This window comes from Galendromus occidentalis, unplaced genomic scaffold (assembly GCF_000255335.2).
Source record: "Galendromus occidentalis unplaced genomic scaffold, Mocc_1.1 scf7180000077183, whole genome shotgun sequence".
NCBI lineage: Eukaryota > Metazoa > Arthropoda > Arachnida > Mesostigmata > Phytoseiidae > Galendromus > Galendromus occidentalis.
The window spans coordinates 91,975-106,030 of NW_003805171.1; the positions used below are offsets into that span (position 1 = coordinate 91,975).

At 49.3% G+C, this 14,056-nt stretch overlaps 1 protein-coding gene across 1 annotated transcript; it reads left to right on the forward strand.

Moving 5' to 3' along the window:
• The first annotated feature begins 5,808 nt into the window (after nucleotides 1–5,808).
• LOC108863990 (uncharacterized) lies at nucleotides 5,809–7,964 on the forward strand. Its single transcript, XM_018638805.1, has 3 exons — nucleotides 5,809–5,895; nucleotides 6,078–6,415; nucleotides 7,442–7,964. Exons 1-3 carry the CDS (start codon nucleotides 5,809–5,811, stop codon nucleotides 7,962–7,964), a joined length of 948 nt encoding a protein of 315 aa, XP_018494321.1.
• The last annotated feature ends 6,092 nt before the right edge of the window (nucleotides 7,965–14,056 follow it).

Below are 14,056 nucleotides of genomic sequence, written 5' to 3' on the forward strand. Positions count from 1 at the left end.
CGTTTTGACCGCGCCATTTAGGTCGCGCCGTTTTGTCGCTTTCCGGCTCGTGCAGTCGTTCTCCACGAACTCGCCGAAATTTATCGTTGCAGGACCAAGACGGTCTTTCCTTGCCTTGGAAATGAAGCTGTGAACTTGAGTTCGCTGAACTCCGACGAAACCCCTCGCGTGAAGCATCTCGACCATTTTTTTGGTTTTATGCCGAGATCAATCAATTTTCTGATCTCCACTTTTGCTTTCTCACTCAAGCCTCGGCGATTAGATCCCACGCAGGTGTGCTCCTCCTCAGGACGATACAGTTCCACTTTCGAGGAGTAATTTGCATACAGCCGGCACACCGCGCACGCATCCTTCTTTCTTGATCTTGCAACAGTAGAAAACCTTGTTCCCGGCCGACGTTGAGTTCGGAAAATTAACACTCCATCGTTGCTCGTCCGCGACGAGCTTCAGAGCTGCCGCGCGCTATTCGAATTATTCCGCTAAACGCCAGGCATTCAACTTTCGTCGTTTCGGTACGGACGGATTTTCGGGGAGATGTTCCTCCCCGCCTCATCGGACTTGTAAACAAGGACCGGCTCAGTCTCGTCGGCGCAATCTGAGGAAATGGAGTAGAAATCAATGGAATGTTCTTCCAGCGATCTGTCTCAAAGCACTTCTGGTCCGACAAAGAGGATTCTGGTTTCGAACTCACCAGTCTGAGGCATGGTCAATTTCTCCATCGCAAGAGTCTCCGCATTCGAAAACGATGATTCGAAATCGCAAGGGCGCTGCTCGGAACGTGCACCGATGTGAGCGTCGCTGCACTGTATTCACATCACCAACATTGCTCTGAATGCCTCGTGTTCCTAATCATTGGGAGTTGTTTCTCTCCTGTCAATCCAATGACTGACACGCAATCGGAATCGCAATCGGAGAAAAATCTGCCTAAACATAAGAAAACTGCCGAATCTATGAAAAATACCGCAAAGTCGATACTGCCGCTGCAGAAACTGCCAGTTCTATAAAACTACTGCCGTATCTATAAGAAAACCTGCGATTCGATCTGGAAAAAGCTGCCACATCGAAAAAAAAACTGCCTCTAAAAATGCAAGCCTTCAATATTCGACCAAGGGAGCGTCGCGGGATTATTCATCCGTCGACCGATATTCGTTCAAATAATTTGAGCAGGACGAATATTCCAGGGGGAGATAGCCCGCCCTGCACGAGAAAACGTCCTCGACCGAGAGGGGGAGTCTTATTCGGTCGACGAATATTTATTCAATTCAGGTTGAGCAAGGTTATGAATTAAGGTCGTGATCACATCTGGAAGATTTTACGCCGCGCTGAATAGATATTCCTTCAGCTCTACCTCAACCGTTTCCGATGGGAGCACTAGGCGATCGTTCAGTATCTTGTACTTCTTCTTAGCAGGCCTCGGCAGATTTCCGGGATCCAGCAAGACTCTCTGCAGCCGCTGGTCGTTCTCCTCTTTCTTGAGGTGCGAGTTTGGCTCATATATGTTTACGTGAGCGCTCTTAATTTTTTCGTTCAGGGAACTGTGCCATCCCTCGAGATGATTCGTCGTGCGCACTCCAAGGTTCCCGTAATGAATCCAAAGGCTGCGCGGGAATATTGTGTCGTTCTCCAGCCAGGTCCTGATGAAGTATTCTTTGAAACTAACCAGTTTTTCATGGGCTACGGAGCCTACACCTACCTACTTCGGGTCAGGCGTCGTCGAGGCGGTGCAGCGGCACGAGGCTTAAGGCTATCACGCCTCTGATGTACCTGAGAAAAGCGCTTCTGTCATTTTAGAGCTGCGAAGTTAGGGCACTAAAAAGTCGAGCAAAAATGCAGGCAGGATGGCATCGAAAAATACCGATATAGGCTCCGAAAATAGGCAGAACAGGCAGAAAAGGAGGGTGAATAGTCCTCGAAATGAATCGAATCCGCTCCGTTTCTGGTGGTTCCACTCTTGATTCATTAATATCCGCACATTCTATAATTGCGCAGAGCACAGGAACTGTGACCACGAGATCGATCAGTGAAGAGCATGTTGAAACTGCCCTCTCGAGACCTGGATCGCTTCCGTAAAGCCCAGACAATGCCTCATGCTGAACTTCCCTCCATAACGCTTGCGTCAAATGGGAATTGCAGCCGCGTACTTGGGCGATCGGGAGGATTTCTTCGATTGCTCGCAGAACCGCAATCTCAAAATCGACCTGAAGCTTCGGAGGCTGGGAGGCGAGGCCCGCGCTGGTAGCGCATCGCTTTAGGGGATTGAATGCCCGGCAGTAAGTCTCCTTGATCTTATCCGGCAGGAGGATGCGAGGGGCATCATCTGGCCCTTGTAACAGGCATGAAGACAATATAATTGTAGGAAAATGGACGGAAAAGTGCGGAACGTTCCGTCCATATAGATTGTCGAGGCCTCAGACAGGATCCGTATGCGTTCATCCTTTCCAAAGCCGAGAATCCGGTCCTCTCCTCCGTCATCTTATAGCAGGAAATTCTGCCCGGTGGAGGTTAGGGACCAGATTCATGGGGGGGCGCACGGTCGCTTTGTGCCGCTGGAGGGTTGTTCGGACAATGTTATAGGTTGGCATCGTTGCCGCGATCTTTCCGATGTCGTGGGACCCTTGCAATATTTCAAAGTGTTCGGCCAGAACCTCCTCGTAGACTTCATGAGTCGATTGACTCGGCCGAGCTACGGTTTTCTCCTTCATGTCAGGAACAGCTTTTCGGCGCATCAAATCCATAGCTTCTCCCGTATGATTAGGGATCCCCTTTCCATCGCATGTACGGGCTCCGACACCTGAAGGATGTGCATATGTAATGTGAAAAAGTCAGTCTCAAAACAGGGCACATGCAGCCAGCCCCCCTCTCATGTCCGGAACTTCCTTCGTCCACGGCATCTCCCCATGAAAAACACTGCCAAGATTCGACTTCCGATTAGGATCAATACTGGGAACTTCCGGCTGGAACGCCTGTGACGAATGTCCAGCGCTCTAGGGATGAGAGCCTCTTATAATCACGGGGATCATAAGACCATAAGAAAAATTCACCATGTCGACGATTGCTCTCGCGTCGCACTTGACGCTTTTGCCGCGTATGCATCGGCAGTAGAGTCACTTTGGTTTTATCGACGCAGTACAGAGAAGCGCCAACGCGGAAGGGTGGGTGCCCCCACGCAGACTTCAGTTCCTCAACATCTGTACTCATGTTGATGAGATGAGAATTCAAGCGATGGATCTTCGCTGGGTTCCTAGTCAATAGAGCGCAGCCTTGATAAGAGCACGAGTCCAACTTGAGCGTGGGAGCGATATTGAACGCGCCGTCGAATTGAGCGTCAGGACGACTGTGAGCGCGTCGTCAATCTGAGCGCTACGCCAACTCAAGCGCGCTGTTACTTCGAGGGCCGAGGCGAATCACAGCGATTCATGTACTTGAACGCGGAGCTGAAATCAGCGCGGAGGCGAAGGTGAGCGCAGCCAAGAAGAAAGCGTTGCGTTTCGTTGGGCGTCTGCGACATCCGGCCGCCGCACAGTGGGCCAAATAGCCGAATTAGGCAGACAAAAGTTGAGCTCGTTCGACACCCCACATAGCGTCGGAATCTCGTCGAAACATGGGAAGACGCGGGCAACAATCTTTTCCGACTCCACTTTGATCACAATGAAGTGGAGAGACAACCGAAGTCGATGATTCATATGACTCCAGAGGAGCTTGTTTCCGCGATTTTTCTCATTTGTGTTTTGTTGCTTCGAAACAGCATCGACAAAGATATCGGAATGGAAAAAGGAACACGCCGTGAGTTGAAGTACTTCTTGAGTCCGCATTCAGGACGATTTGAGAGCGGACGATCGGTTTTTATGGTCTTTAATAGAGTGTTTCTTTGAAACCTAATTTCCATAGGATCAGGAGGAAGTAGATTATTCAATACAGTACATGCCCCCCGGGTCCCCTCGCTGAAATATTTTTTTTTTGAAGTTTCGGCTCTGAACTTCCCAGAGAAGTTGTTGAGAGACCGCGCTTCGTAGCGCTTCTCGAGTTCTAATGCTCCAAACAGGGGGATCGTAACACCTTCGAGACTAACTTGCTGTTCTCAGGAATCGGGATTTCTGTGCCGCGGGTTCAATTTTTCGATGTTTGGCGTCAGTGTCAGGATGAAAACGGTCCAGATTCACTTGTACGATGGCTTTTTCGCAATGCGTGGACAGCGTGGAAGAGTGCCATGTGATCAACCGACGAGATTTGAGGCATGATGTCAGTCGTATTATTTCGAAGCTTCGCAAGAAGCATGAGAAATTCCGTCGAGGCCGCGATGAATCCGTTTGTTTGTTTCGTTGATAATTTAGCATCAATGAATCCGGGCAAGCATCTCATCGCTGTGATAGAAAAAGAGACAGACGGTAGTGTCTTGTTGTCTCTTTCTCGAAAAGGCGCCAGACCAGCTCCTGGCTTCCCTTTTTCGAAATTCCGAGCTCCGACCCAAGGCATCGAACACGAGAGCTAAATCATATGAGAAGTTTGTCAATGGGGAGAGGGGGAGTATTCCATTCGCACGATTTCGTTTCACGAGCTCCGGTTCCGTGATACGCGGGGTTTGTGATGAGCGGAGCTTCGAATTCGTGTATCTCGAGCTTCGGAACATCGAATTAGACAAGCAGCGTCGGATTCGAAGCGTGAAATAATTTTTCCCACCTAATTCGGCCATTTGGCCCACGGTGCGCCGTAAGACTAATCAGGCCTGAGTCCAATCACGGGGGGGATGTTGTCACTGCCCCCATGTCGAAGGCATCCATCCCGAATGATGTCGGGAGTTCTTTGCCATTTTCAGTTGCTCCGGACAAGTCAAAATCAGCGGCGATTCTAGGGCAAGGGTCGCGGGCGGTCCGTGCGGGCGGCTTCCCCCTGGCACGGTTCTACAAGGAAGAGCTCAATGAACACCTTCAAGAAGCGATGAGATTCAAAATCTCAATGAGAGCCCCTTTAGGAAAGTTTCCTGAGATCCCATGAGGTATTCAGTGAGGCGTCGTGGACCGGACGGCTAGTCCTGAGGCTTGCGACACCGAATAGGTTAGCTTCTGACTTGATGGACGCTCAGGTTCGAATCCGGATGACAGCGAAGGAAAGTCTTCAGGGCTAATTGTAAAACTAGGAGGAATTCACGGAGGAGATTCGTGGGGGCTCTCAAGTCCGGGAGCAAAGACCCAAGATTGCGAATCCTCCCCGGGCGGGGTTTCGGCACAGTCTGCGGCCGCACCCATGAATTCTCTGCACATGACTCCTAATTCCAAAACGTCCGAGTTTGAGATACGTCTCACATGGATGTTCGCGCCTACACTTTGATTGGCTATTGGCAAGCTATTGAATACACTCTTGACTGTCGATTCCGGGAGCGATTCTATTCGTCGTGAACAACGAAGCGCCTTCGGTGGTCGTTGGGGAAGAACCCGTTTGTGAGTCCACACAAGTGATGCCGCTGAATTTCGTCGGCTCAACCTTCGGTAAGCCGCTCCTCCATGAAAGGGGGTTTGTCTATAGAAAAGATCGCACAATTAAGACAAAGGCCCACTGGCGGTGCACAAGCAAGAGTTGCTCAGCTCGCCTGACCACCGAGAATGACTCGTACACGGTGGGTTCTCGGGATCGAAGTGTATATGTCTTCATAAGGATCGCATTCGTCCTGCTTAGTTTCAAGACAAAAATTATCGATCTAAATCCTTAGAGTCTTCCCGATCATAATCATGGTCCGACCCCGCAAATATCGAGGTTCGTCGAAACATGAATCGTCTGAAGGAACTTGCGGTGAGAGAGTCTTGGGCCCCACCAATGTCTGTGGTCTCGAATGGTTTGAAGCACGTCAATTCGAGAGCGGTCGCGGGTCAGATGCCATGCACTGATCTCCTGCGACAACAAGTACGCCGATCCCGATCCCGCGCTGGTGTGCTGGCTGCGCCGACGATTCCCACGAGCAGAGAGGATTTCAAACTGCCAGAGAGACTCAAGGTCTTAACCGACATCTCTGTTAGGCTGTCTCTTTAGTAAGTAATTATTGAGACCGCGCTGAGGCGACTCAAACCCAATTTCTTTTCCGGAAGGTCACCGGCAAGGAGGAAAGTTTCGTGTTTTACGATTCGGGAGAGGGTGATCCCGACCGGATCCGCGTCTTCGCAACCCCCGGCAATTTGAACCTTCTTCGGAAATATGATGAGTGGTTTGTAGACGGCACATTCGAAGTCTGTCCTGAGATATTCCATCAGCTGTACACTATACACGTCAACCTGCCCGATGGGAAGACAGTTCCGCTCCTCTTCTGTCTATTACCTTCCAAAGCTTCAGAGACGTACCGTAGACTCCTAGAAAGCATTGTCGGAGCATTGAACGGTTCCTCCCCGCGACTGATCCATATCGACTTCGAAGTGGCCATGATAAAAGAGTTAGAAAGAGCTTTCCCTACCAAGCTTTTCCAACTTTGGGAAATCCGTTCACCTGGAGCTGGGAAAGACTCGTCTGCTATTCTGAAGTAACGGTCAAAATAATAGAGCCACCAACCCCCCCCCTTCCCCCTAATAGAGCTGGAAGGGGAGGCGGAAGGTCGTCTTTCTGAGCTCCTAACTCCTCGAAAACCGGTCCGATTTCGGGAAATGAAAGAGCGATTCCGCTGCACGGAAGACGAGCTTTCCGATGCAAGAATCAGAGAGACGAGTTTCTGACCTCCAGCTCTATTATGGAGGGTGGCTCTATTTTTTTGACCGTTACTTCCAAAGAGCAGACGAATGTTTTCTCAGCTCCAAATAAACGGATTTTTCGAAGTAAATAGACGAATCGACAGCTCTTTTCCCGCGCTACGAGATGCCGACCACACCGAGCCGATGCGATACCCTCGTCCCGACTTATGAGGGTTTTAAAATTAGATTAGAAATTTCGAAAATAAGCGATATTGAGACGGCTGTAACTCCCTCAAAACGTATTCAAATGTCAAAATTGACCCGTTCATTGGGAAGCCCATCCAATTCTCTTCAATTCGGACAAAAGACCGATTCGGTTGATTTTCTAAAAAGTTACTCTCAAGTTACTCTTTCTAAAAAGTTAGCCACCAGTGGCGGTCAAAATAATAGAGCCACCTAAAAACGTCTTCTTCTTTTTCCGGAGGTCCGTAACTTTCCAGAAAATCTACGGAATCGGACGTTTAATTTTGAAATTGCAGAGAATTGGATTGGCTTTCCAATGAACACGTAGCTTTTGACATTTGAATACGTTTTGAGGGAGTTACAGCCGTCTCAATATCGCTTATTTTCGAAATTCCTAATGACATTTTAAAACCCTCATAAGTCGGGACGAGGGTGTCGCATCGGCTCGGTGTGGTCGGCATCTTGTAGCGCGAGGAAAGATTATTGGGATACCTTTTCCACTTTTATCAATGCCAATGGCGGAAAATTCAGAGCAACCCTGACCTTCGAAGACGATACGGAGAAGACCCGGACTTTGCTCTGCAAGTTCGCATGTTCTCGGCGTTGTCTTTCGTCCCAACGAGGGACTTGCTGCCCGTGTACGATTCACTCCTGCGATCGGACTTCGTTAAAGACAACAACTACATGTTGACTCCTTTCATCAATTATTTCGAAAGCACATGGGTTGGAAGGGAGCGCAGTAAACCTCGTATGAAGCACGAGTGGTGGAACGTGCATAGCTCAGTCCTGGAAGGTATAGCGCGAACTAACAACGCAGTAGAAGCATGGAACTCGGCGTTCTCTGAAAGAGTAGGATCTTCGAATCCGAACTTATTCAGGTTCGTTGAAATTTTGATAACTGAACAAGCTAAAATGGACTTCATGGTTAACAATTGCCTCGCTCAGGGATCAAACACCGTGCCGAAAAAGCGATATCGAGACCGAAAGAAGAGGCTTGAAAATCTGGTGTCATCTTATGATCAACGGGGGACGCTAGATTTACTCGAAGCGATTGCGCATAACATTTCATTTTGAATCTATTGTTACTATGTCGCAGAAACTATGAAGATTCATGTATGTTGCACAGTCTATTAAGAACTCTGTAATTTCGAAACTCATAAGCGCCTACTCGTTGACAGACATTCGATAAGATGTGTTCCAGAAAAAAACGATATTGTCCATCATTCATGATTCATAATCCTTGATCCTTCCGATGAAATAGATGTTCAATCGAAAGCACTGATTGATGTATCCCTCACCACATAGAAGGGTAGCTTAGACCTTTGAGAGGAATCGCCACTGGGCAGGCTTTTAGCGCGCAAATTCTATACATGCGCTGGCATGATGGGTGTACCAAGATTTGGGTGAATACTGTACAGTTTAGAATCGGAACTGAGTTCCAAGAAGGCTAAGATATCACTGACGATCTGAGGCACGCTGCGCTCACTTTGGACCGCGCTCCCATTCTCCCGAGCGCACAGATTGACACCGCGCTCCAATAGCGGAGCGCTCCAATTCGCCTCCGCGCTCGAGTTGACGGTGCACTCAAACGAGCGATGCGCCCGAACTCGCCTCCGCGCTCAAGACGACGGTGCGCTCACAATGTCGTTGCGCTCTATTCCGCCTCCACGCTCAAGTTGTACTCGCGCTCAAAATCGCGAAGCGCTCTATTCCGCTTCCGCGCTCGAGTTGTACTCGCGCTCCAATCAACGCCGCGCTCGATTCAGTAGGCACCCTTCGCTGAGGCCCCCAACTTCCTTGTCGCTCGAATTCGATCAAACGAATGCCGAATGCGCGAGCGCGGGATCCCGGCGATATATTTTCGAATTTCGAATCCGACTTTCCCTTCTTATCGGGACAAAAACAAAATGACGGGATTCCATATCCTCAATTGAGATTCAAAGTCGAATAATACGATGTAAACATACCGTATTTATTCTGATAGAATGGCATGCCATTCTATTTTTCGATCCCCTAGTCAGTTGTCGGTCTATTAGAGCAGTGTTTCTCAACCTTTCTTCCTCCGCGGAACCCCTGAGGGTTTCCCGAGGAGTCCGCGGAACCCCTGGGCATGTATGCCGCAGCATTTTGAATCGCGCTCATGCTTTCGCGCATCTGCTGACTTACATATCGTGCTGCATTGGGACGCTGGCTCCTTGACGGTGGCCAGAAAGGCGTGAAAGATGTACCTGTGCTGACAACGGGTCATGATAAGATTCGCATCACCATGATGTTGACCGCAAGATCCGATTGTCTGAAGTGCAAGCCGTTTGTGCTCTTGAAGAGGAAAAGGCCCGACCGGAGCATCGTGGACGAGTTCAAGAATGACTTGGAGTTGCGTTGGGCCGGTACGACCTGGATGAATGAAGAATGAATGAAACCGCCTCGTACCTGAAGAGAATTCTCGGTACTTTGCTGTTCGGGAGGAGGCTCCTGGTTTGGGACAGCTTCAGATGTCACCTGAGCTCAGAAACGAAGAAAATCCTACGCATCGATACGGCAATCGTGCCTGGTGGGTGCACGAAATTCATTCAGGCACCGGATGTTGTGTGGAACGCGCCGTTCAAGGCGAGAACTCGCAAATATTACGAAGACTGGATGGCTCAAGGCGAGACGCCCTTGACGAAAAGAGGCAACATGACAGCCCCTCCTATGCAAGTGTATCTGAAATGGATAGTGGACGCATGGAATGCACTCCCCGAAGAACTTATCGCCAAATCCTTCAAAAACGGTGGCATAAGTGTTGCCCTTGATGGGTCTGAAGACCAGAGGATTCACTGTTTTGGACCGAAAGGGGCCATACCCTCAGGTTTGGAATGCCTCACGAAAGCTCAGGACGCGGTGTGTTCCGGGAAAAGAGACGGCGGACCTAGCGATTGGTGCAATGAGGTCTCTGAGGAAGAATTCAAGGAGGATCCTGGCTTCGGATTTTTCATCTTATTGTTCGACGACGAATTCTACGATTCTCCGGTGGAACAAGTTGAGGAGATTAAATATATGGAGCAAAATGACCTACTGAAGCATGTAGAGGAAACGCGCTAAGAAATGTGATAAGATTGACGGTCGGAAAATCTCGACCGAAGTAACGTAATCAGTTTCGATGGTACAGATCTGAATAAAATGTTTCTTTGTTTTTCGACAACCCGAAAGCTTCGTCTCGGGTTGTCGTTGAGTTGTTGAGACACGACCTTATCTCGCCGAGCGGAACAACTAGATATCGGACGTCCAATCTCTCACTGGTTTTCTTTAAAGACCGCCTTGTCACCCTACGGATCATAATCGCTATTTATCCTCAGTGAACGATGGAACTCGACGAAGTGGAATTATTATCCACCGCGAAGCACTGGCAGTGAAACGAATCCCACTGCCCTTGAGAACTGTACTCGAAGAGACCGTGAAGGTTGTCAACTATATTAAAACGAGGCCTCTCCAATCGAGGCTATTCAGAATACTTCGCGATGAGATGGACAGTACACATTCCTCGTTGCTCCTACACACCGAGGGTCGCAGGCTTTCGCGAGGACGCGTCCTTTCTCGTATGTTCGAACTGAGGAAAGAAATAGTCGTATTTGGTCTCGACAACTCATTTCCCCTCATCGAGAGATTCCAAGATGAACAATGATTGCAACAGCTCGCGTATTTGACGGATATCTTTCAGAAATTGAACGAGCTAAATTCGTCGCTGCAGGGCCGGAGACGAGCGTTTTTTCTGCAGCTGACAAAATCAAAGCAATGAAGAGCAAGCTGGAGATTTGTGCAAGTCTTATGTCTTAAGAGCGCGTCGATTGTTTCAGCACTCTGCAGGACTATCTGGACGAGGAGAGCATGGATCTCGACGAAATGGTCAGAGTAAGAATCCAAGAGCATCCCATCAACCTGTGCTCGAACATGGAAGTTTACTTTCCGAAAGAATCGATGGAGAATTTGACCGCGTTCGATTGGGTCCGCAATCCTTTCCACGGAGCGTTACCGTCTGGATTGAGTGCATCCATGACAGATCAGCTAATTGAACTGCGGCACAGAACGGACTACAAGGAAAATTTTCCTTGTGGGACGATGAGCGAGTTCTGGGCTGAAGCAGCGAAAGATTTCAGTTCGCTCGCGGAAATCGCTTTACCGATTGTGTTGCCTCTCCTACCTTTGTGAAACCGGGTTCTCGATATACGCCGCCACGAAAACCAAGCAGCGCAACCGATTGGACGCGGAAGCTGATATGCGAGTTCAGCTGACTCAACGAACCCCGGACTTCACAGCCCTTTCGAAAGAGATTCAATACCAACCATCGCACTGAGTCTCGATCTCGACGAATAGAGTAGGTATGCGCATATGACGCGAGCCTCGCTCGAATAATATCGTTTCTATCTCTACTGTAAATAAAGCTTCATGGGAAGCTTCCTAGATATGGACAGAGTTTCCCTCGACTCTCGTTTCTGGACGGAATCTGATCATGACCAATAAATCCGGAAAATGATACGATTATATCCGTCTCTACTCATCGCGATAAAAGCGTCTCAATGCAGCACGATATGTAAGTCAGCAGATGCGCGAAAGCATGAGCGCGATTCAAAATGCTGCGGCATACATGCCCAGGGGTTCCGCGGACTCCTCGGGAACCCCTCAGGGGTTCCGCGGAGGGATAAAGGTTGAGAAACACTGCTCTAATCGACCGACGACTGACTAGGGGATCGAAAAAAGAACGGCATGCCATTCTATTAGAATACAGTAAAAGCTCGTTACTACGAACACGAAGGGACCGACGAAACTGGTTCGTTGTACCGAGTTTTCGCTGTAACGAATGCCGCTCAGCACTATCCCTATGGCGAGCTGGCCAAAGGAGGAGAAATTCCTTGTTCGTTGTACCGAGAAATTCGTTGTAATGGGGGTCGTTGTAACGAGCTTTTACTGTAAATACGGTATGTGTACATCGTATTATTCGACTTTGAATCTCAATTGAGGATATGGAATCCCGTCATTTTGTTTTTGTCCCGATAAGAAGGGAAAGTCGGATTCGAAATTCAAAAATATATCGCCGGGATCCCGCGCTTGCGCATTCGGCATTCGTTTGATCAAATTTGAGCGACAAGGAAGTTGGAGGCCTCAGCGAAGATCCTTCACTTGAATTCTCATCTCATCAACATGAGTACAGATGTTGAGGAACTGAAGTCTGCGTGGGGGCACCCACTCTTCCGCGTTGGCGATTATCTGTACTGCAGCGATAACACCAAAGTGACTCTGCTGCCGATGCATACGCGGCAAAAGCCACAAGTGCGGCGCGAGAGCAATCGTCGACAAGGTGAATTTTTCTCTGTCTTATGATTCCCGTGATAATGAGAGGCTCTCATCCCTAGAGCGCTGGACATTCGTCACAGGCGCTCCAGCCGGGAGTTCCTAATATGGATCCTAATCGGAAGTCGAATCTTGGCAGTGTTTTTCATGGGAAGATGCCGTGGACGAAGGAAGTTCCGGGCATGAGAGGGGGGCTCGCTGCATGTGCCCTGTTTTGAGACTGACTTCTTCACATTACATATGCGCATCCTTCAGGTGTCAGAGCCCGTACATGCGATGGAAAAGGGGATCCCTAATCATACGGGAGAAGCTATGGATTTGATGCGCCGAAAAGCTGTTCCTGACATGAAGGAGAAAACCGTGGCTCGGCCGAGCCAATCGACTCATGAAGACTACGAGGAGGTTCTGGCCGAACACTTTGAAATATTGCAAGGGTCCCGCGATATCGGAAAGATCGCGGCAACGATGCCAACCTATAACATTGTCCGAACAACCCTCCAGCGGCACAAAGCGACCGTGCGCCCCCTCATGCCTGCCAATCGGGCTGCGATTTCTCACGCCGGAATCTGGTCCCAAACCTCCACCGCGCAGAATTTCCTGCTATTAGATGACGGAGGAGAGGACCGGATTCTCGGCTTTGGAATGGATGAATGCATACGGATCCTGTCTGAAGCCTCGACAATCTATATGGACGGAACGTTCCGCGTTGTTCCGTCCATTTTCCTGCAATTATATTGTCTACATGCCTGTTACAAGGGCCAGATGATGCCCCCAGGGAGAGGCAAAAAAAGCCTCAGGAAAAAGTGCATTGACGCGCTACCTAGAAGAGTGGAAAATTCAACGCGAGGCTGGTGCTCATGTCCATAAAACCCACCAAAAAACCTAAGGCTCTTTACCTGAAGGGGGAGAGCGGATGGTGTTGGATTTGAAGAGTTTCGGATCATACGTTGGAGGGAAGACATGAGAGGGAAGGGCATTCCATAGACGGGATGTGCGGGGTTAAAGAGTGGAGGCGAATCGAGCAGTACGATTGGAGAAAAGTTGGACGGAGTAGGAATGCTGCTTGGTACTCTTTCTGGTTACACGGGCGGGGACCAAAATAGGGGGGACGAGGGAAGAGGTTTCATCTGAGCATTCTCCATGGAAGTATCGATAAAATAGGCAGAGGTCGGCAACGTTACGGCGTGAGGATAAAGATTCAAGAGAAGAGTGTCGTGCTCGCGCTCGTTTTTGAACAGCTACCAGAACGATGTCCCTTTAAGAGCTCGATAACGAAGTTGATAAAATTCAATTCTATCTCCACCATCTTGTGCACTACACCTCGTGAGTCCAGTTCCCCGTGAGAACACAGCGTAGGCGCAGTCGGATTGAGCCTGGGAGCCATGACTAAGGACAGCGACGATGGTGGGGATCTAGAGAACATGCTCAGACAAATGGCGAGTGCGATTGAACAATTGGCCTTGAATCAGAAGGCTTAAGACGAGAAGGGTGTCCCAACGGTTTCGTCTTCGATGCAGAGCACAGCATCACTCCTGGGAATTTTCGTTTACAAACCCGAGCAGGACCTCGTGTTCAAGAATTGGTTTTCTCGTAATCAGGCCATCCTTGAAGAGTCCACGTCGGTTGATGAACTTCGTGTGCAGCTGCTGCTAAAAGAACTCGGGGCGAATGAATATTCGCGCTTACTGAGCCGTATGTCCCCGGAGTTGCCGGAATCGAAAACTTACGGAGAAATCAAGACGATACCGATCGAGACTTTTGGGCCAACCTAATCGATCTTTCGCAGGCGCCACGAAATCCTCACACAGCAAGCTCCGCTGTCAGCTCTCACTAATCCCGAA

What these genes read in the sequence shown, in the direction of transcription:
- LOC108863990 (XM_018638805.1), top strand. Translation starts at nt 5,809, where the DNA reads ATGTCTGTGGTCTCGAATGGTTTGAAGCACGTCAATTCGAGAGCGGTC. An exon ending in CTGATCTCCTGCGACAACAA is followed by an intron (nt 5,896 to 6,077) that starts GTACGCCGATCC and finishes CTTTTCCGGAAG; the next exon opens with GTCACCGGCAAGGAGGAAAG. An exon ending in GAAGTGGCCATGATAAAAGA is followed by an intron (nt 6,416 to 7,441) that starts GTTAGAAAGAGC and finishes TGACCTTCGAAG; the next exon opens with ACGATACGGAGAAGACCCGG.